Raw genomic sequence first — 24380 nt, forward strand, 5'->3', positions numbered from 1 at the left:
ACGTGTTTTTTGCACCGACGACGATTCCACAGAAATGAGGAATGAGGAAGTTGATCCGCAGACTTTTTCCCTTCGGTTCACATTGGTGGTCTTGAGTGTTGGGATGGCAACATTTTTTTTTATTTTAGCATTCATGTTCCCCATGAACTGTAATAACCCTGATGATGCTAGTGTCTCCCCTACCATTGAATTGGGGGCCGTCGATTCCTCGTGGATTCACTGTCGCAGCTCTAGATCCTCGCATTCGTCGGCCGCGCTCGGTGGAGTTCCTCGGCGTTGGGACGCAGATGCTGAGGGGGCGGCGACCGGAATCGGGACACGGCTTCAGAGGGAAACGATGGCATTGACATTTGCACGTTTTTCCCCCGTGTCCTTAAACGTCTCCCAGAAAAATGTTCTCGACATTTCTGCGCAACATGACACGTCACTCATCGTCAGGATCGTCCAGCCGACCCTTCGCCCTGCTGCCTCCCGATAACCGCTATGTACGTAAAGCGGTCTCGAGCCGGTGGACTCGGTTCCGCTCGGAGACGATAGAGTAAACCTGGCTTCCTCACACAACCCTCAGCGCCAACACGTGGGTCTATTTCAGTGTGAGTGACGCCCAACTTTTATTCTATTTCAAACGGCATCACTTAAATGACTCATCCACGAATCAACACCCACAGCTGTCTGTATGCTTCTGCATGTAGTTCCCGTATTTTCCATCACTCCTTCTCCCTTTTCCTTACGTGCATCCTTGTTTCCTGCATACTTCAGTGAATTTATCTCCTTCTGTTCAGCAAAAGCCATACGAGTGAGGCAAAGGCATAGAAGAACGTATTCACAGAAATTCAATATATTGTCCATAACCATGTGTTCATATAGGAGTTAAATATAGTTCCATGAGGTGGACCCGACCTCCGGTTTGCAACTATACCACCAGATGCCGCCAGAAAATTACAAAAATTACACACTGGGGCTTTCATTTCTGTCTTTTATGAATTCCTTTACTCATTCATTCACTTCGTGCAGCCAAGGTCTCGTCTGGACAAGAACCTGCGATGTTGGAGTTTTCATGACAGTTAATCCAGTGATCTATTCATCCACCTCGTCACATCAACGACTCCTCCATGATGACCTATACGTTTGAAGGTAACTGCAGAAACCCCTTGCGGGTCTATCTTCACCGTATCCATCAAAACGGCTAATAAAATACTTTGGTGGATCGTGGTCCACTCGACCTCCTTGGGGGGGAAAGAAGATTATCATTCACTCAGAGGACGAAACATATAGCGAGAGAGGGAGAGAGGAAAGCTATTTATTGAAGCGTTGATGTATCATGAGTTTCGCTGACCAGCCAATTTTAACACGTTGGGGGAATGAGAAAGCAATCCTCCTCAAAAATTAATAAATAAAAAACCTCGCACACTACGTCGGTTTTCCCCTTTTTTTTTTATGCGAGGAATGTGCGAGAGCGCGCTCCCTGAGGGATCCGTTTGATTGGACGGGAATCCATTTATTCTCCCCTGAGCGGGCCGAGAGGCCGCCGCGGCAATCTGCCGACTCTTTACCACTGAACAGAAGAAAGTTTGAGGAGCCGAAACCCTCCTCTGCTCCGCTGGTGGCCGCCGTCCGGCTCGTGCCGCTGTAAAAGCAATGCAGTAGATCCAGAGCCAATGGATGTGGATGGACTAGAAATGTGATGTCACACCGTGCAGGAAAACCTGCAGGAGGTGAACGCTGATAAGAAACAAAAGGTTAAAAAGCAGAATTCAGAGAAACCGTCTTTTTTTTTAAACTTTTCTGGCGAGGGTCACTGTACTTCTTGTAACCAATTTCATATTATCCTACGAAACTGCCCTTTAGAAAATTCCCGTGAAACAGGTTCTCGTGCCGAATAACCAGAGAGGGTTGCATAAAAATTGGACGTAGTCCCCGGGTCCAGAAAATGAAGCCGATACGCGAGTGCCTGAAGCCTGTGTTCTCTGGAATGACCAGCAGAGGGCGACTCACTGGTTGTTTCTACAGAAGTCTGGGAGGAGTTTACGGTTCAATCTCCAGTTTCAAGTCTTTTCCTTCATTTGGAGTCAAATAGACGACAAAGCACCGCAAACATTGGTCGTCCGTCCAAATCGGTGTGGGTGGACGAGCTCTCAGTCAGACCACACCCCCAATTCTAGTCCGGTCGCGAAAAAGAAAGAAACAACAACATGTCGCTGATTCAAAATGCGAAACCTGAGGCTTTGTAACAGACGACTTCGCGGTGGGTTGCCACTTGCCGACAACACATGAGCCATCCAAAAACAATCCAGACAGCTCCGGAAGACCTCGGGTGCCCTTTACATTGTCCACATCAATTGCATGAGGTCGTCCACTAACCCGAAGGTCGGCGGCTCGATCCCAGCGTCCCCCCCAGTCCGCATGCCAAAGTGTCCCAGGGCAAGCGACTTGGACGGCTCTTCCAACGGTGTATGACTGTGATTGATAAAGTTCTGTACGTGTGTGTGTGTGAATGGGTGAACGGGGTAGTCGATGAGACTAGAAAAGATCTATATAAATACAGTCCGTTCACCTTGACTTTAGGCAAGTAAAAGAGAAGGTCAGGAACGAGAGGGATGAAAATAAACCGACAGAGATCATTGGCGGTGGAACGAACCCTCGGATCTTCTCCCTTACACTTTGTGCCGCAGCGCATTGTCTGTGTTTTCTATTAACCAAGGACGTTGCTTTGATTGGGCGAAGACGTCCCATTCACATTTCTATAGAAGTTTCAGGTTATCAAAACTGACTTCGTCCCACGCGACCTTGTAGTCTCAATTTTGCACAAAGCAGAGGTGGAGAGGAATTTCATGAAACATGCTCATGTATTCATCCGAGATCCTCTAAGAATTTATACTAAACATATTTATTTTAAGCAGCAGGTGTTGGATGTTCGTAGCCCTGGGTTGTGCCTCGCAGGCTACACACTCATTCCGCCTTATCTCTGGTGTTGGAGGTTGGAGCAGGAGCGTAGCCACGACTCAGGGCAACAACCACCAACTTCCTTGCTTTAAATCAGGAAAATATTGTTATTTAGGCGTTGAATTTATTGTAATGATGCAAACACATTTATCATACGTCTTATTTTCGCTTGTTAGAGAAATCATGGGATTATTTATTATTAAGTGTTCGGAATTTTTCCGTGAGAACCGTCTCTTCCTGAGGTCCCTCCAAATATTTCAAGATTGATAGATGAGGCCGCGGGGAGGTGAGAATTATTTTTTTTTTTGCCATGTGACACACCACAACAAGCAAACATCACTTTCCGAAGGTTTGCGGCAGATGGATTAAGCGTCTCAGGAAAACTGATGCATGGACGATACAAACACAGTCCCGATAGCGTAACCGACCCGACGGATGGAGAGGTGCAGATAAAACACCCGGGAGTCAGTGGGCGGGCAGTGGGCGGATGAGACGAGGAGGTTTTTTAAGGATGAATAAACGGATGATAGATCGAGGAGATCGGAGCCAAAAGGCGTTTTGGCAGCAGCGGAGCCGGCGGGCATCAACGGCGGCCCGTGCTTTATGGGATGGGACGCATCACCAACGCAGCAAACAGCCAGGCAGCCGCTCAACTTAAATAACCGCAAATGATGAGGCCGGTGGATAATTGTCAACACTTTACGAGCGCGACCATTCGCTCTCCCATCAACGAGCGAGAGGGCGAGAGGACCGCGGGGGGAAGAGCCTAAGTTATGAATAAATATTTAAAATATCTCTTCTTTTTTTTGTTTCACTGAATTGTTCAGTGTCCATGTATTTACAACTGGACTAACACATGAATTATTATATTTTCTCATGAAACATCACGGTGCTGACGTAACTTGCAAGATGCCAAACTGTCTAATATGACGAGTACAAGGCTAAATATCAGTATAACTATCATATCAGACTGTAGATGATTGTCATACATTAATATATTTTTACACAATATACAGTACAGTCGAATATTCTGGTCAAAGACGCTGATCTTTGACCAGCATCTTGTAGGAAGATTCATTTAAGGTCTGCAAAATTCAGTTTTCTCTGTGTGATAACGTAAAAATATGAGAGCGAAATCCACAACACGGCTCTCTCAGTGAAGCCTGCAGCAGAAAGCCCACTCTGCGATATGTTGAACGATGTCAAGTTCCATTTGCCAATAATGTAATACACATCTCGACGGCTGCAGGACATGAATTCATCAGATAACACGTTCCGTATTCTATCATTTTGGGAAAGGTCTTACTCCAGTAATGTGTGTGTGTGTGTGTGTGTATATATATATATATATATATATATATATATATATATATGTTTTATTGTCAGTTTCATTATGATTTTTCGGGGGTGGGCGTAAATCATGTGGAACAGCAGCGTTTCCAGCTAATTAGCTGAACAACACAACAACAGTCGGTGCTGAACCGATAATGACTGTAAACACTGTTGGTAAATGGAAATTAGCCAATGATGTTGTTATTAATTTAAATAACATACGATGCCTGGGGAGCGTAATTAGATCACACACACACACACACACACACACACACACACACACACACACACACACACACACACACACACACACACACACACACACACACACACACACACACACAAACACACTGCAGCCATGATTGTGTATTCCAGGTTCTGTGTGTGTGTGTGTGTTGGTGTGTGTTTGCCGACAGATCGTATTAATTGTCTGGTTATCAGTTTGACAGCAGGAGGTGATGAATCCGAACACGTGTCTCACTCAGAGTCACTTTACCACTTGTTTCCTCTGAAACATCCAACACACATCGTGAACACTTGGACCGAACAATTAATCAAAAAAAAAAATCCAAATTGCGATTTTGAAACGGCGCGATGCAGCGCGTCTGACCCAGGGTTCCTACTTTGCTGTCAATGCCTTTTTTCATATCCATGCCGTGCTCCTGGTGTGCCGATCGTGGCCACCAATCAGAAATGCCGTGCTGCTCATGTACTCATCATCCTCAACAATCAGGAAGTCTGCGTATACGGCCACTAATCGGACAATCGGACAATCTAATCCGCGAAGAAAGGCCGCACTTCGGTGATACGGGAGTATCTCAGGTTTCACACGACTAGTCCCTCGCTAAAGGGACAGACTGACTGGACCTACAGCGATAGAGCTAACGCCTCTACACGTTGACCGTACACTGTGTTGTATCGTAAAATCAAATCACAACGTCTGTCACAAAAATCGCAATTCCGATTTTTCCCCCAAATCGTTCAGCCCCAGTCAACGCCAGGCGTGTGAATCTTCACTGGTCTCACGGTTCGATTCCATTACGATTATCCTGTCAACGATTCGTCACATGCCAGCTTTCACCATGCATCGTCCATTTTCGATATTACTGCACATCATGTCTACGTTTTCATCACTGAATCAAAGCAGTCAGATATACAGTATATGAACTCCCTTTTTCATTTTAACTGCTCTAAAAAAGGACACCTAGCAAACAGCAACATAGTGTAAGCTACTTTACATTTTATTTGGAATCTATTTTGGAGTTGCCTCAGCAAAATGCTGAGTGATTTTAAGTTGGGCTTTTATTGTGAAGGGCAGAACGGAAGAAGGGAGCGGATGCGCTGTAGTGTTTGACGGTGACAAATTAAGTTATTGGGTCCGCTATTTCCTTGGCAGGCGTTACTACTACCAGGAAGTCATTTTGAAATCGAAATCTTTACTTTCCAGCCGCGGTCGGAAGAATCAACAAGTGCCGGCGGTATTCTATAATTGATTATGGTCTGTAACTCCATCGATGCAGCATCGTCCTCGTCCGCATCGCGATGCATCGTAGAAACGATTCCTTTCAACCGCCCTAGTCAACACTGCTCCCGTCTCCCAGGTCTTTCCTTTTTTGTCTACATCTTGCATCCTGTTTGATCTGCATCCTTCCATCTCCCATTTTTCCCCCATTCCATCCTTCTGTTCCCCTCGTTTCTACCTCCCTCCTTCTTTCCACCACCTCCAATTGCGCTTCTTTTCTTCCTCCTCTCATCCATTCCATCATTTCTCTCTCTCTCTCCAGACGTCACCTTTTTTGACCATCCATCTTAACCATCGGCCCTGAGGTTCTTTCATCCTCGCTTCTCCTCCCTCCTTCCCTCACGCGACCTCTCTCCCTCCTTTTTCTCCTTCTCCTTCGTCTGCATCCACCCCGTCTCGCAGGTCATGTCGGGGGGAGTTTTGACTAATCTCTGAGTGGCTTAGTAACGTTTTCATGAAAATTTCACCTCGGCCGCATCTATAATTCGCCGTCAGCCTTGCTTTATCAGTCATTAGACCTGCAGACAAACACGAGTCTCTACACGCTCCTCTGCTCTCCACCCAACACTCTTTCCCCTCCTCCTCTCCTTTCTCTCTTTCCTTCATCAGTTTCTCACTCGCCTCGTCTCAGAGAAGACAGAGACAGACAGAGATGGGATGGAGAGAGAGAAGGCAGATGGAGAGAGGAGGGAGACGGAGAGGTTTCCATCTGGTTCCATGTTTCTGCTGAATCAGGGAGGTGGCTGAGTTTCTAAATGTCATGACTCCTCCTGACAGAGAGAGAGAGAGAGTGCAGGCAATTTGCATTAATGAGAGTTTGGCTGAATATTTTTGGCAAAGCCCGCGAGATAAAGAATAGAGAGAGAGAGACGCTGACAAAGGAAGCAGACAAGTGAGTCAGTGGACTAGTCGGCAAACGACCATTCAGCGAGTCAGTCGAGCGGCTGCACAGAAGCGTATTCATGAGCTCCGTTGTCAAGAAATCACACAGCAGAGATGCAAACAAGCAAACAAGAAGAGAAAGACGACAGGATTGTTTAAAAAAAAAAAAGGAAGCCGTGAACATGGTCGTTCCTGGCATCTCTCCGTTTTGTTGTCACGGTAGCCGGCGGTGAAGCATCCGGCGTCAGAGCGACTTCCAATGCACCATCAGAGAGAGTTTTCAGAACGGCTTTCCTGGCCTCTAAGGGGTCAGCGGGAGACAACCGTAGACCTGGTGAGTCTGTGAAGAACAAACTGGTCAACCACGCGTCGGTAAATAAAAAAAAAAACCCACCAACAACACGATGCCCTGAGGCGAAACGTGTTGGTGGCGGAACTCCCGTCACTGGTAGAGGCGCCGATTTAGGAAACAGACGATTTGGTCGTATTGGAGCACATGGAACACATACGACACAGTTCGCTGTGCGAGTTGGAGGACTCTTTGGTTGTTTTAAATGCTTTCACAGAGTCATGAGTGTGTGGCTGAACCAATCTCTCAGTGTTGGTTTCACACGGGGCACCACCTCTGGGGCGGCCTATAGGGGTCAAGACACCGACCGGCAATCGCTGGCTTGTGTGCGGCATGGTTTCCCCCACTTCCCTCTTTCTCCTCATTTCCATGTCAAACTCTTCTCCTGCTAAACAAACGCAAGAAAAATTACAAAAATAATATATTCCCCTCCCCCCTCATGTATTTGGGAAGCCTAGTGGTTTCCGAGTCTTGTTGCTGCAGCGTCTGTCTGTTGTTGGACACATTTTGGAACAGGCTCGGTTTCCTGCTAGCGTGATGCTTTCGCATCGCGTCGACTGACAGTTTATCAGGATTAGGCGTTCCAGACAGGAAGCGTCGCGAGCTAAGACGGGAGCGTTTTCAATAACCAGGATGTTTGACAGCACGGAAGGAAAACACACAAAGTCCGATGTTTCCACTTTCTTTGCACACAAAGACAAATCTTTTCTTTAGTCTCTTTTGCTCTGTGGCGTTATTGTTGCCATGTAGCGTTTGGAAACCAACTACCGAATTGTGACGTCGTCTACGGTGACATGTGTGTGTGGGGGGGTTGAGCAGCATGGAAATATTCAGCCGCGGCTTCTAATTTTAGTCGGAGCTCCCAGTGGTCGGAAGGACAAACGTTGCCGCTGGTAAATCCCATCAGCTGTCACCAACTCATGTTAATTCTGTCAGTTGCTCGCTGCCTCAAATCAAACTCGTCTGTTGTCGGTTTGCGTTCTTGCTGTCAACCTCTGTGCCATATCGCGATTTCACATGAACTTTCAACTCGTACAAGATGATTTGGATTGTGTGCTCGACTCTCTAGAAACATTTCTTTCGGGCTGCAGCTCTCATTCTGGACTCAAACCCCTGCTGCATTAATATTAATCGCTCGGGCCTCGGTGAAACACACCGACCGTCTTCACAATCAGAAAATTCTCCAATGTGCTGCGAGTGGCTGAAATGCGTATGGGTGGTAAAAGCCTCAAGCAAAACAGAGATGAGACACGTCAGTCAGATCGTCTGCGCCGTCGACCTCGTCGCCTCCTGCTTTTGAAATAGCTTTTAAATCATTTGCAGTTCTAATTCCTTTTTGAAACAATGACCCCAAAGTGACGACAAACACAACACGTCTAATATTTCTTGCAGTTGCTTGAATTATTTCTCCTGCGGAGTTTCGCATAATTTGGGGATTGTGACAAGCGGACAGGTCTTCCTGGGACTGATCCAGGGAATGTGAATGGTCCAACATGGATTTTTATACATATTTTTCTTCTTCTTCAAATGAGCCCAGAAAATTACTTTGTTGTTTTTACATTTTTCAAGCTAAAGGGGCAATTTTCCAGCTGTCAGAGCCCACGGCTTAATGAATCGTGGGGGGGAAACAGTAATATGGACCGTTCAAGTAGAAAACACTGTAACGGGCTGGATTTGTGTTGAAATGGCTTGTGATAAATGAGACAAATGAAAATGTCTCAACCTTATTAAGTGCTTCGAGAGATTCTTGCTTTATAACGGAGAACATTGCATTAGCACTTTGTTTGTTTGGGTCTTTCCTCCATCAGGCTGCGGTCTGAGGTCGTTTGTGTAGTTTCCTTAGATACAGTCCTTCTGTGGTGAGTGAGACACCGGAGAGGAGTTCTGAATCTGACACTGCTCACTAAGGCCATGAGCGACAAAACTGCAACAACCAGCTCTACTGCGCTTCAGGAATCAATCATAAACTCTTATCAGTGTGAGAAGAAGAAGTCAAAGTCTTCGGAGAAGGTTCCGTTTTCCGCGATGTGTTAAAAACAACGAGAGGCCTGAAGCGGCGGCGATTCCGCTGTACACCGCCCTGAGCTCCTCTGGTGTTTTGTTGCAAACCACCGACGTGATGAACACATGAGTTCCTGTTTAACATGGTGCAAACACGGGGATTAACATTTAAAAAACACAATTCTTTGCAAGACAAGACACCAGGGTTTCCTCATTATTCACTCTGTTGTTACTCCTCGAGGAAATTACCCAACGACTCAGACGACGAACTTGTCGTATGTGGTGAAAACGACCAGCGTGGACTGTTTCCCTCAAAACAGTGCCTCTGCTGGCGACAGGCGGTACGCCACAATTACTTTTTGCGCATCGTGGGCTTTAAACGCACGGTTGATGAGCTTGTAAAAGGTAACGGATGATGGTTAGTGCTATTTAGGGTGACAGGGCAGGGAGTGAACAAGTTTACGATACAGAATGTAAGGAAATCCACTTCCATGAACAAACTTGACGGACTCACAGGGTCCACCTGCTGACCTCTAGCGCTCGTATACAGAACTACAGCCGGTCTGCAGCCTCTAAAACCACCGCGTACGTCCTAATACGTAGGCCGTTGTGTCTACATGCTTGTTGGTTGACATAACATCTGTTGTCGTCGTAATCAATCGCTGGTTTGGTCGATCAAATGTCAGAAAATATAGATTTCTTTAGTATTTTTGCAAAGCCACCGTGTGTTCAAATTGCTTTGTTTTGTCTGAGGCCCAAGCGCAAAGTCTAAACTGTGGATTGCATTTCTCTGAATGGCCGAGACGCAAATCGTGCAGGACGACCGAAAGATTTTTTTTTTAAATTGGTCTTAAAATGACAATAATATTGTTTATTGCAATAATTTGTGGGACGATATCTTGTGCGACAAAAAGGTAGTTATCGTGACAGGCCTAGTAATACGCTGCTTCGTACGCGTTGATGGACAGGCTCAAAATGACCCCCGCCACTACTACAAAGAATGAGAAGGTTAAAAACAAGTCGGAGTTTTGCGGCCCGTGTTTCTAGGATCCCGCCTCCCGAGAGAAACAACGTGAGAGACAGAACCAAAGAACTGAATTCAGCCTCCAGCTCTGCTGCTGCTCAAAGTCGAAGAGGAGACGCCGGACATCCAGGTCATCGCCCGTCCGAGTGACGCAAACATGTACCGTACAGCCGAGGCCTACTGTACGTTCAATGGGACGAGAGCACGTTTCAGCACAGAGAGCGAGAGACGAGGCTCGTAGAGATTGTGAAATGAGTAACGGACACGTGGCCACAAATGCAAAAATCACATGAGCTACAAGCGACGACAAAGGCGTGTTCAAATCCACACACAGATACGAAGCCATTCGTGAAACACAAACTGAATAAATGTTAATATTTTACGTAGAGATTTTAAATTTAAACTTCACAGTTGTAAAAGAATTTCAAAAAGCTTCCAAAAATACATTTGTGTTTATTCACATATTGCACAGATTGTCTTGATACGCACCGATCGGCTGACGCCTGGACTTTTGGGACTATTTTTTTCCGCAGTCGGTTCCAAAAAGATTCACAAATGTCCGCGGAGTTTAAAGTGCCGGAGGGAAACTGGGACGTCGGGGCTTTCTGTGAAATTTCAAAGTGGGAAAAGACTTTGTTCGTTTTTCTTAAATGGGCAGAATGGCTCGTCGCCCGCTGGATTAAAACACACACAATGTAAAATAAATGTACATATGTATATTTGATGAGTAGATGGTGTTTACTGGAGACGTGACCTCAGGACGGGGAAGGCGACGTTTTCAATACCGTTACTTGTGAGTCGTGCGAGTGTTGTGAGCGACCTCCTCGGCAGCCTGCATGGTTCATTCTGCCGGGGAGGGAGAAAACGTTCCGTCGTCGCCGAAAGATCAACGTGAAAGAAATCCATGCCCCGACTTCGGAGTCCAGCGACGTGAAAGAACCCCCGTCCCGCGCGCGCGCGCAAACGGGCCGACCCCCGCAGCCCGCCGCGCGAACGCCGAAGAGGGTTCCACACGTGGAGTCAAAGTGCGGCAGCGTCTGTTCATTATCGGCGCGGAGCCGCTGAATAATTGACGTGACCGAGTTTGAACGGGAGTCGTTATTTATTCAGCCCTGTTTTTCATCTTCCTCGTGTCTACCAACACACACACACACACACACACACACACACACACACACACACACACACACACACACACACACACACACACACACACACACACACACACACACACACACACACACACACACACACACACACACACACACACACTCGCAGGCAGTAGTAGAGCGTGGAGCGTCGAGGAATCCCTTTTCCTCTCTCCACAGTTTCTTTATGCCAGAGCTTGTTCTGTCAAGGGGTTACTTGGCTTTGGGAATCTTTCTGCCACGGAGGCCGATTGGCGGACGGCAATACTCTTGCAAGAAAAGAAGCAGTGAACACAACGCTGCCGTGACGACTAAGTCAACGCGGGCAAACGGCCGGCTGCTTTCAAACACCCGAGCAGACACCGAGGAGCGGTTAGCACTTATTTGGAGTCGGGGGTTTCTGACCACAAGTCTGAATGCCCAGTCTTTTCATTGTCTCTCGGCTCCGGAGGGAAATGTCCGGCTCCTTAGCTGCTCAATGCTCCGCTGCTATCACCGGATCAGTCTGCTGCAGGGGGGGTCGAATCTGTACTACTGCAGTATCAATTCAATCCACCGCACGTCAGACTGACATTCGCCAGAAGGAATCCACACGACAGAAGTATCTTCCTCCAACAACAGCGTCCGCCTCCTCGTCCGCTTTTGTCATGTTGCTTTGAAATAATCGATAAGAAAAGGATACACACACTTGATGAAGACACTGTCAAGTGGACGCCACTATGTGTTTCGCCTGAGTCCGATGAATAAGGAGCAAAATGTTTTCTCAGGATACAACTCCTCCACACATCTCCAACCAGAGCTGGGCTCTAGTCAGACAGTGATTTGAAAACTGTAATATTTCAAAAAACACTCCTCAGTGGAGCCTTAAGTGATATCTGATATGTGGAGCTAAAATAAATATATATAATGATGTGTTTGCCCAAGGTGTAATGGAAACCACCACGAACACGTCCTGCACTTCTCATCAGCGACAGGCAGATTGATCCGGATCCACTCCGTCAATAACAAAGTTCATACATCTGATCAGAATAATGAGGACGAAACTGCTTTCGCAGAATCAAGTAACAGGAAGTGTGGGAACACCCGCCTCTCGCCCAACTGGCTGAGGCTGGGATTGGCTCCAGGCTCCAGCGCCCCCCCTCCCCCACCGGTGAGTGTCATCTTATTATGATAGTTCCAAGTTTATGGTTATGATCCGACCAACCCAACGGGCGTGGCCTGGCCTGGGTGGCGTGCACATGCACAGTTCCCCGGGCGGTCAGAGAGAATATGATTGGGTAATAAAAGTCGAGCTAACTGGATGTTTTCCAGAATCTCCGGTCTCTCTGTGACAACCTAGTCCAGATTTGACCATGTCTAGGTAGGTGTAGTGGTTTTTCTATCTGGACATGGTGAAATACGGAGGACAGATCGCTCAGCATTGTTCGGTAAGTTCCCCTTAACTTTCCCCTTAACTGCCGAAAAACGGAAGCTGCGAAGCGGATGCTAACTCCAGCGTCCTGATTGTTTTCTCTCTCGCTCCCACCGGGTGTCTCCACTTCCTGTGTCCTTCCTTGTCAAATGAAAAGCCCTCTGCAGAATCGTGTTAATGACACTTTATAATAATTTTGCAGCAGCAGGCCACCGCTGTAAAATGCATATGACAAAAACACTATATAGATCCACGGACACAATGCCGAGGACATGTTGTTACCCGCATTGCACATGTGCACTTCAACGCGTCACCCTTGTGTGATTAATTTTTTGTCAGTTACAACTCGTCTGCAGCTCAACAAATAAATCTTAACTTCCCATCCGAGTCTCACTTCCGGTCTACTACGTGCCGACGCCAAAACAGATCTCGAAACGGGCTGACAAGGGGCATGGCACGTCCCGTCGTGGAAACATCTCCCAGCATGCAGTGGGGTTCCGATCTCTGGAAACCGGGAGAAACAACCCGTCTGCTGACATTGCGCACAAGAGAGATGCAGAACAGGACATGACAGTTACAAACTCGACCTGTCAGCTGCTCCAGTGGAACAGGGCGGAGGAGGAGAGTGTGTGTGTGTGTGTGTGTGTGTGTGTGTGTGTGTGTGTGTGTGTGTGTGTGTGAGAGAGAAAGAGAGAGATAGTAGGCACACATTCACCCACACACCGAATCCAAACACGAGATTCCTAACCGAGATCATCGTTCGGGCAGAAACTGTCCCAGCAGAGACAAGGTGGATGATGATCAGCTGTTCGTGCAACAGCTGCCCACTTTCATCCTCCTCCTCATCATCATCACCATCGTCGTTGCGTCCTGACATGATGCATGAGCAACCATCAAGTTTAAGAGAAAGTGAAATCCCATTAGACTTGATAGAAAAAGGAAAAAGATAGAAGAGGGCAAACAGAAGAACAGAACACACAAATGCGAAGGCAAGAAAAGATTCAGTCCAATATCTGACAATGAAAAGAAAAAGAGAGAACTATAGATGAAAGAATCTAAGTTTTCCCCTGGAACAGAATTAGTCGTGGAGCTTTTTGGTTGGAGCAGATGTGAAGCAGCAGGTGAAAGCTCCGGGACAACAGAAACATAAATCCAACCAGCCGCTGACATTCAAGGGAAAAATTAAAAAAAAAAAAAAAAATCAAAAGGAGGAGAACAACCCAACAAGAGAGGAAGAAGAAGGAGGAAGAGGAAGGAGGAAGGAGGACGTCACCTACCAACGCAGGAGGCAAAAATCGCAGGAAGATGCTGAGGCGAGCGGAGGATGAGGAGGAGGAGGAGGAGGAGGCGAGCGGCCGGTGCGCAGGCAGCGAGGCTCGGTGTGCGCTCGGTCACCGGGCTGCAGCTCCGACTGAGCGCCGGTTCAGAGGGGCGGGGACGAGCAGCGGCACAAGCTCCGACTGGAGCGAACCACTGGGCCCCGGCGGAGAGGGGGGACGAGGGGGGACGAGGGGGGAGGCGATGGAGCTGCGGGGCGGGCGCTTCTCCGACCGTGCGTAATTGCGGCATCTGGCTAAAAAGAGGATCGATTCACAGAACGCGCCTGGCTCCGTCACAGACGACGATTACAAGAAAAAGCCTTTGTGGGTTTTTTCCCTCTCGAATTCAGCTCGTTCGACCTCCACCTCAGTGTTCACACTCGCTTGTAATTGGTGCAAAAGTGTTTTCTGAGTGCGCACATCGATCAGTGCGTCAAACCAGATCCTGTGAACTTTACCTTCCGCCGTCACCTCAGGTGTGCTCGGGGTTCACTTACCTTCCTTCTGTCTGCAGGTGCCCACATTCAAACAGAGACGTCGTCCAATCACCTGTTAAATACCCGTGTGATGTAACAGTCACGTGATTCGAAATCATTTCGTCACTCCTTTACGCGCCAGTTTAGCTGATTGGTGGAAAAAAAAGAGAATTTAGCAAAACACCTTTTCCCTGTGAATAGATGCCTCGATAAAAGAATGTGATTAGTTTGGATGTGCTTCGACATCAACTTTCCTTATTTTTGCAGTAGGCTTTTAATTTTCCAAATTAAGTAAAGCAATTAAAAAAAAAGGAATTTAATTGGGCTTGTTATTTGTCAAATTTGTCACAGACAAATGCAGCCTGACCTTATGAAGTGAGTCATCCGCCTGTTATGAGCATGAGCCCTCACTCGCCCTGCGTTCCCTTATACCTCGGAACTCGGGTTTATCGCTCCAGTCTAGTCTTGGAACTCGGAATCACGGCCTCCGAGTCGGACACTGCCACTGGAACGCCTCGGGAGGTCGGAGAGATTGAGCGCCGCTCAATGATGCGAAATTCGCGCCTTCGCATTGGCTTTGTGCGTAATCTAATCCCGTTACGATCATTTGCATATTGATCAGGTTGAACAAACACGTCCCTGTTCTTGACACGAGCATGTCTCAGAATGACTATACTTTTCTACAAGGTTTCAGGAAGGATTCTTCTGTTGTCTAATATGAGCGGAGAATTTTTTATTGGGGAAAATGTAATTAAGAACAAAACAGTGACCAAACTCAATTTATTTTTAAAGGCTCAGTATCTCTCTCTCTCTCTCTCTCTCTCTTTTTTCATTGGACACTTAGTTATTCATATTTTCCATTAACCTTTTGCTGCCGTCCCACTCGCTTCTCTGTCAGGTAACATTTCAGACAATGCAGCTGCGGATTAGTCACCAGATGAGGTTCGGTGTTTTTAAAAAAAAAAAAGAATCCTCCTCCGCCGTCGTTTCAGCTTGATGACACGTTTTAATTATGTCCAGATTGATCACGATTCGTTTAAAACTGCCAGAGAATCTGTTCCTGCAAAACAAGTTAAGTACCACCAGAGGTTTTTTTCTTCAAATTGAGAAACAAACATAAATTGTTGGTTTGCAGATGGTCTGGAAATGTCTGCATGTTAAATAATTATCATTCCAAAACTGGCTCTGCTGATTTTGAAAAACAGACTTTTTAAAATGACAGTAACTGGAGTGTGGAAAACACAACTGTGGATTATTATATATATTTTACGCAGCATCTGCTTACGTCTATGTGTCAACATGCATCTGTCCATTAACACTGGAATCCAACTGTACAAGAATTTTGGAGACACTCACGATATTGTTCATAACGTACCGGTCGTCCCCGTCCGCCTTCCAGCCGCAGAAGGGACGGGTGTGAGACAATCGCACTTTTCACTGTCATGCAGATAAAACATGATAAATGGGAAATATTTCACTTCCCTTTGGGTGCAAGTTATCGCCAATGATTTCATTCAGGGAATTTTAACCACTGCAGCATTTGAAAAGAAACAGCACGGCAAAGTGAAATGTGCAAATTGAGAAACGTTCAGCGTTTCACAAACACATCTGCAGCACAGAAACTTAACAGACATTATTTGTGCCCAAAAGGAGAATAACCAAGTTATTGGAACGTGATACCAAGTCTTTGGTTCATGAACTTCTTTCCCGTACCGTATCTCACCCTCTGCACGAGCTCTACAGTCAAAACCCAACAGATTTGAGCGGAGACGTAATTAACGTTCTCTTCTCCTTCGTTAGTGCCCGAACTACACAAACAGTGAAGAGGCGGGAAATAAAAAAGAAGCTTCCTAACAAGTTAGGTTTTTTTCTGTGGACGGCAACTGTGGTTGCTTAATGAGCAGGGTTCGTTTCTCTCTTCGTTAAATCCATGTTAATACTCCACCACGGCCAGTTTCTCCTGTGAGGTGTGGGAAATTCTCGATTTGAAAAAGAGGACTCCTGAAGAGTATGAGGGGCCAGTCGTAAGAAGAAGAAAAAATGAGGAGGAAGATTTTTTTTCAGCATTTCGAGATTAAAGTCGAAATATTGAGAATAAAGTCAAAATGTCCAGAATAAAGTTGAAATACTATTTCGAGAATAAAGTCGAAAAATTGTGACCCAGAAGCACTTTTCAGCACCAAAAAACCAGATGTTGATGTTTTATTAGCCAGTTTGCTAAGCTAACGCTAGCTGCTAACCAAGTTGTAAAGTTGCGATATTAATATTTACGGGCTGAATCTGGAAGAAACGACGGCTGTTAGCACGTGAACGTCGACGTGTGTCCTGACACGATTACGTTCAACTGCAAACAACCGTTGATGAATTTTGAGAGGCGCGCCGTTAGAGAAACTAGCGTAGCTTCGCTAACATCGGTTAACATGGATGTTTGACAGCTGAACTGGAACCACAACACGGACGTTTAGGGCTATTTCAACTTTAATCTCGACATTTCTACTTTAATCTTGTCATTTTCATTTATTCTTGACATTTCAACTTTATTTCGACATTTCGATTTGTTCTCGACATTTCAACTTTAATCTCGACATTTCAACTTTAATCTCGACATTTCGACTTAAATCTCGACATTCCGACTTTATTCTCCAAATTTCTACTTTATTCACGACATTTCTACTTTAATCTCATCATTTTAATTTATTCTTGACATTTCAACTTTATTTCAACATTTCGACTTTAATCTCGACATTTCGATTTGTTCTCGACATTCCGACTTAAATCTCGATATTTTTACTTTATTCGCGACATTTCGACTTTAATCTCGACATTTCAACTTTAATCTCGACATTTCAACTTTAATCTCGACATTTCAACTTTAATCTCGACATTTCAACTTTAATCTCGACATTCTGACTTTATTCTCAAAATTTCGACTTAATTCTCAAAATTTCAACTTAAATCGCGATATTTTCATTTATTCACGACAGTTCAACTTTAATCTCAACATTTTCATTTATTCACGACATTTCAACTTTAATCTAAACATTTCCATTTATTCACGACATTTCAACTTTAATCTCAACATTTCGACTCATTCTCGACATTTCGACTTATCGGAGGAGAACATGGACGACTTTTTCTGCGTCATCAGTAGCGTTCCGTTGCCGTGGCGACATCCTCGGGTTTAAAGGTGAAGCTCTGGAGGGGCAGTTAGAAGATGTGCGGACGCGTAACCCCTGGTTAAGGTGTGTACATGCACAAACACCTCGGTTACTAAAGGAGTTATCTAGGTCTGTTAACTGGGGTAAGGTGTTTACGTGGCGTTGGAGAAACGAGAATATAATCATGCATGTAAACGCACTGAGCGATGCCTTTGTGCAGGACGTAGAACGTCATCGCCCCGCGGAGACGATGGTCGAGGACAATCGCCCGAGGAGCCTCTGATGCGCTCGTACCTCCTCCCCGTGGTGTCAACTGTCGCTCAGAGCGACACAGAGAAGCACTAATGGTCTGACGCTGCTCGAGTACAGTACTTCACCCTGATGGACTGAATGATGAATTTGATTCTAAATATTTCCTTCAGAAGCATCGGATAGAATATGGAACCCTCAGACGGTGAAACTTTCTCTGTGCATACTGCCAACTTTTGCCATTTGTAGGTCAGAGAATAACAGAAATGTCTGCGAGGAGACGCTCGGGAACTGATTATAATATGTCTGGTAAACTGTCAAAGTCTGTTTATTTAGCAGAGACAATTAGATCTTTATGTAACCCCCAGCTTTTATATTTTTATCATCATGGGAAGACGAAACCGAACTTTTTAAATATTCCAAATGTCTTTTCTTGTCCTGTTGTACAATCTCAAGTCCATCCGAGTTTTCCTGCGAGTTGACGTGACACAATTATCTGATGGTTGAAAACGTCTGTCAGTGAATCCATCTGTCTGGAATTCATTGCTGAATAAAGCGACGTGACGTTCAAGGGACGACAGGACAACTGGGAAATGTCGGAATTTGGTGCTGATGCTTGGCGACGCCGAAAATAAAGGCCGAGATAAAACCGCAATAGATCAAACTCTGTGCTTCTGTTTCGTGGATTGAATGGTGGCAGTGGAAAACATACAAACAGACACACACACACACTCCGACTCACACACTGAGCACGGCGGACGTACAGTACGTGTACGGAGAGTGCGTGGGCAAACATTCCATGTGAGCGAGAGCGGGACTCTTATCTTGGCGTGTAGCTGAGCCGCGGCTCCGCCGACATGACAGTTTAATTTTCTCCAGGTGACCTTTTCATACAACACGTGCACCGATAAGCTCAGGTAGGATCTCTCTCACACACACACACACACACACACACACACACACACACACACACACACTGAACGACTGAATGTTCCAAAAACTAAAAACCTGCCACGGGAAGAAGGCAGGTTCCAGTTGCCTGGGGAATAAAGGGTTGAATACATTAACCTGTTTTTATTTCGGCGGAGGTACAGTAGATGTCTCGGTACAGTGTACAGATTAAGTCAGGACATTTTTGTGTCGATGAATTCCACCGGAGGCAGGTGAGGAACTGTGTTTAAGATTTGGATGAGCGGAGCTTTAAAGCCTCATGAAGCACAATGGAGAAGTGAGAACCGGCTGAAATGCCTGTGATCGGTCTATACATGCACATACACACACACGTGCACACACACACACACACATAGACACACACACACACACACGTGCACACACACACACACACACACACACGTGCACACACACACACACACACACACACACATGCACACTCACACACACACAGACGCACACACACACACACACACATGCACACACACACGCGCACACACACGCGCACACACACACACAGCGGCTGTCAGTGCTTTGGATTTTTGACACAAACCTTGGAGAAGACCTAGCGAGTACGAATGAAACAGACCTCGCCTGTGTATGAAAATGTATGAGTGAGTCACACACACACACACACACACAGAATATATAATTTTTGACATATTTGTTTGCAGTAAGATTCTATATAAATCAGGCTTTGAATTACCTACGGTGTAAAAACATTTAGAGTAAAGACAGGAATACAAATTGGAAGGTTTGGTAAATGTTAGGGACACTTAAAGGGGCAGTACGCTCTTTGTTTGTTGTTGTTTGTTGCCACTGCACTGGTCGGGGCTCGAACTCGCGGCCTCGGGCTCGGTAGTCCGACGCACTCACCACGAGGCCAAAACCGCGGAGTTGCATTGCCGCCTAGCACGTCTGTTAAGGTGTCGACGCGTGATGTTCAGTGTTGTGTGGTGCGGCCCGCACCATTTTTTTTGTTTTTCCGATTTACGGAACCATGGGCTGAGCCCAAAACCTGGATCTTATTTCGGCGCACACGCAGAACCGACAGCTGACGGACGGCCAGGAAATATTCGCTGATTTTTACGAAGCTTGTATCGCATTAAAATCGCTTACTGCCCCTTTAAGTGGCGATATCGTTTGGATAACATGTCCTTTTGAAGATGCGTTTCGCCATTGAAACGGACAAAGTGAAGTTAGAATAAAGACTTACCCGCTGGTCTGAGACAGAATTCATTAAAGGAAGCGAAATAGCCCCAAAATCTCCAACATTTTAAGGTTGCATGAAAAATGTTTTTGCCTGTAGTATCTCGCCTTGACACCCAAATAATGAAGCCAGTACTTGTTTTTGAACTACAGGCTCGGGGGGACATTACAGAAATCATTCATCTGAGGGTTTTATTTTTCTTCCTGTGGTGAAGCTTTGACCTGGTTAAAGCAGCAAAAAGTTTGGGAAGTGGTTTAAAAGAACAAAACGGTATAATGAAAAAAATATATTGACGCGTGTCAAAGACTCGTTGACCTCTTCCCTGTAGTGTTACATGTACGACCTGCTTCCTCCCCCTTTGTGCGTTACTCCCACATCAGTCACAGGTTGTCTGGAAACCAGAGAACCTTGGTGGCGGTTTGTTCTTGCAGCCTCAATCTGGCAAATACACATTTAATTCATCTAAATGAAAGAAACTCTGATGAAACCGTCTCCAACATGAAGGTGTGGAGAGATGTTAGAGCCACGTCCCGGCACCGTTTTCCATCTGTTTTCGCTCGGCGGCAGTAAACTGTTACTCTGTTGCTGTCTTGTGAAGAAAAATAAGAAAAAGTTTAGAAGTTTTGTCAGAAGGAAAAAAAGTCCCCCGAGTCAAACCTGGAGAGACGTACCTCGCCTGTCAGGTGAACATCTTTGCTGCATATCATTTCTCTCTTTTGTTTAGAAAGCTGTTTGAATTCCCTCATTGGCCCGATTATTGTCAGGAAAATCTGGGCCAGATCTGCTTTTTGTCAGACAAAAAAAAAAAAATCACTGCAGGCGTTTCCCCCGCTTGCACATCGGCTGCCAAATCAGGAGAATCCCAGGATTCACGTCAACAGTTTCCTCCAACACCGCCTCCATCACGTGAAGGAATCACTTCACTGAGATGAACCCCTCAAGCTTGACCACCTGACGTGACAACGCCCCTTCTTGCAAACCTACATTCATTGACCAAATGATCGGTCGGGGCTCCAACTCGCAGCCTCGGGCTCGGTAGTCCGACGCAATAGCCAGGAGGCCAAAACGGCGGAGTTGCATCGCCGCCTAGCCGCCTAGCACGTCTGTTAAGGTGAGTGATGTTCAGTGTTGTGTGGTGCGGCCCGCACCATTTTTTTTTTGTTTTTTTCGATTAACGGAACCATGGGATGAGCCGAAAAAACCTGGATTTTATTTCGGCCCGCGTGCAGAAACGACATCTGACGGACGGCGAGGAAATATTAGCTGATTTTTGTGAAACTTTTATTGGATTAAAATCGCTTACTGCCCCTTTAAGTGGCGATTTCTGACCAATCATTTCGATAAAATGCCCCTTAAAGATACGAATCGTCATTGAAATCTACAGACACAAAGTGACAAAGTGAAGTAAAATAAAGTCATTAAATGAAGCGGAATAGCCCCGAAATCTCAAAAATTCCAAATCAGGTAGCTGAGAGTGAAGTCGCCATCACTAACCCTCCACACGTTTGAAGGTTTGTCAGATGTCAGAACACTTTTTATTGTAAAAGATAAAACTCAGGAAGCAGAAAGCTCTCACAGACGAGTGAAAGCTGCTGCAGCAGCTGATTCATATCCGTAATAAGACCAACGGTCTCATGTGGAGGTGTTTTGGTTCTATCTGCATCGTGCAAAAGCAGAGGTGGTGAATATTACTTCTATATTTTTACAATTGAAAATGTTCTTCTGTTTAACAGTTTTTTCCGCCCTTAAAATGCTAAATATCATAAAACTGGACATTTGCCAAAAACGTTTTTTATTGCTCGGGGAAACAAATTTTCCACAACTGCCGTAAATACTATTTGTTATTTGCCAGCACTTCATTTGTATCTGGAAAATAACCCCCCCCCCAAAAATAAAAATGCTGAATTTAAAAAGATTTCAAAAACTATGATAACAATAAATAAAAATAGATCAAAAATTTAAAAAGAAAAGAAAAATATATATAATAATTATAATCACAAGACAGGTTCATGATAAAAATAGAATTTAAAGTGGAATGAAATTAACAACATACACGCAATCAAATAAGTGAATAAAATAAAGTAATGTGGATAAACTGCACTTAATCAAAATCCCGGCTGTAGAGAGAGGTTTTAGACTTTCGTTCAAACATTTCAACTCTTCCGGTTGCTCTCAGGAGGAATGGACCATGAAGAGCATTAAAACCAACTGAGAATAAATCTAAAATCTTCAAAATCTATAAGGAATCTGACAGGGCAGCCAAGGCGAGGACTTTAGAAGAGGTCTAATGTGTTTTCTTTTATCATTTTTGGGTAAAACCGGATAGTCGGGGCATTACAGTAGACTCAATAAAAGCATGCATCAGTTTTTCCGTGCCACTCAGAGAGAGAGAGCAAGAAAACGCTGCACTTTAGAGATGCTTTGAAAGATGCTTTATGTTCTTAACTCTGTGAAAGTGTTGTGTCAGGAGGGTGAAACTGCAGGTGAAGGTGAGAAAGGCGTAAACTGAGTTAAAGTGAGAGCCGCAGTCAGGGGGTCGAGTTAAAGGTCGGCGCCTTGAGGCAAACTTAAATCATCATCTACTGTAACCTCCCTCTCTCTTCCCGCTGCCTCCGTCTTCATCAGACACACACACACATTGTACCACATTTAACCTCTCTTCCACACACACACACACACACACACACACACACCAGTACACACTTTCAAATCCAGTTTGCGTCACACACGCTCCCGACCAGTCGAAGACTTTGTGATTAAAGACGCTTCCTCCTCAAGATCCTCAAGACCTAGAGGAGCTCACAAGAAACGGTGCCCCGCGCCACAACAAATCTACTCATGTAAGTCTTGAGAAGAAATTCTGTATTTGTAGGATTCATTCATCACATCAGAGTAGAATAGAGTAGAACTTTATTGTCAATCAAGCGGGAAACTTGTCTTGCGCTCACCAAAAAAAAAAACGAGCAACAGCATGAAGACGGACAAATCGTATGGACGAGCAACAACGAGAGTCGGAGACGTTAAAAAACAAGCAACGACGTGAAAAGAAAAATATGCCAGGTGAACAAAACATGTGATTATTTTGTAGATTTATCAAATCCAAAGAGTGCCTACACAAATAAACCCATCCATCCATCGTCTACCGCTTAATCCATTCAAGGGTCGCGGGGGGGCTGGAGCCAATCCCAGCTGACATTGGGCGAGAGGCGGGGTTCACCCTGGACAGGTCGCCAGCCTATCACAGGGCACAAGTAAACCCTGCAGTGTAAATCTTCCTTATTCCGACGTTTGGTTTGAGTGTGTATGTGCACCCAGGTGTACGAGTGTGGGTGGTGCATGTACAGTACGTACAGTACAGTAGGTGTGTTGGACTTGGCTTGCGGCTGTGTGTGTGGCAGGTGATGTGTGAGCAGGGCGTGGGCATGTGTGTGTGTGTGTGCGTGTGCGTGCGTGTGCGTGTGTGTGTGTGTGTGTGTGTGCTGCGACCGAGGCTGTACCGTCGCCTGCAGCGGTGTGAACCTCATTCATTACCTCCGTGTTTGATCTCAGCCTAACGAGGAGAAAACTAGATGTTAACGAGCGCCAGCGAGCGCCAGGGGACCCCCGCCTACTAATCACTGCACGGGAAAAGGCCCGGGAGTGTGAGGGTGTGTGTGTGTGTGTGTGTGTGTGTCTGTTGGCCAATCTCGTACGTGCCATCCCGCTCCTCCGACTAGACCTCATCGGATCGTATTTCACTGTCTAATATAGCGTGTGTCAGTGTGAAGGCTGATTTCAGTGGACCACACCGAGTCGTATCATCACCGTGTTCAGTTAGAGAAGCGCAGGAGGTGGTTTGAACGAGCCTCGGCTGATGTGATGTACTGTACTCTCAACCCTGCACTTTGATTGGAGGAGTTGGCGAAGCCAGTGGGAGGAGGAGACAACAATGGTGGAACAGTTGGCACCGGTGCCTGTGGAGTTATGCACAAGGGAGGTAGACTCAAAAGGCACTATGCCAGTTTTCGAACCGATAAAATATGGGAATAATCCTCGAAATGCCCTCCTCGGTTTGCTCATGCACATCAGTTCTTGAACAGCTGAATATATTTAAAACCATTCGAGCAGAGAAATGAAGATTCCCTCCTCCCTGCTCGGTGGCGTACACATCCAGAACACCGATGCCAGTGCCCACCCAGCTTCCCCTGCATGACACCAACATGCAGTGGCGTGTAGAGAGATTGCAGCTGCGCACAGATCAGGATGTTGAGAGCTTAATATAACAGCAGAGGCGGTGGTGGTGGTGTGTACACACACATGAACATGTGTTGCCATCAACGCCCCCTGGGAGTTCTAGAAAACGTGTTAGGAGTCATCAAAGAGGTGCCGGACCGCCTGAGGGGGACCAGGGCACCCAGATCCTCAG

The 24380-nt window shown here is 45.9% G+C and overlaps 2 protein-coding genes across 4 annotated transcripts in view; both read right to left on the reverse strand.

Moving 5' to 3' along the window:
- raly (RALY heterogeneous nuclear ribonucleoprotein) overlaps positions 1-14373 on the reverse strand; it is an 88027-nt gene extending 73654 nt beyond the window's left edge. For both annotated transcript variants that reach the window (XM_035630161.2, XM_035630160.2), the window contains exon 1: positions 13890-14373. In XM_035630161.2, the coding sequence (XP_035486054.2) occupies positions 13890-14181 (292 nt within the window). In that variant the 5' untranslated portion in view covers positions 14182-14373. The remainder of the gene's footprint in view (positions 1-13889) is intronic.
- LOC118308749 (NACHT, LRR and PYD domains-containing protein 12-like) overlaps positions 1-24380 on the reverse strand; it is a 988189-nt gene that overhangs the window by 203872 nt on the left and 759937 nt on the right. The gene's annotated exons all lie outside the window — the stretch shown is intronic.

This window comes from Scophthalmus maximus, chromosome 6 (genome assembly GCF_022379125.1).
Source record: "Scophthalmus maximus strain ysfricsl-2021 chromosome 6, ASM2237912v1, whole genome shotgun sequence".
In the NCBI taxonomy this organism is placed as follows: Eukaryota; Metazoa; Chordata; class Actinopteri; order Pleuronectiformes; family Scophthalmidae; genus Scophthalmus; species Scophthalmus maximus.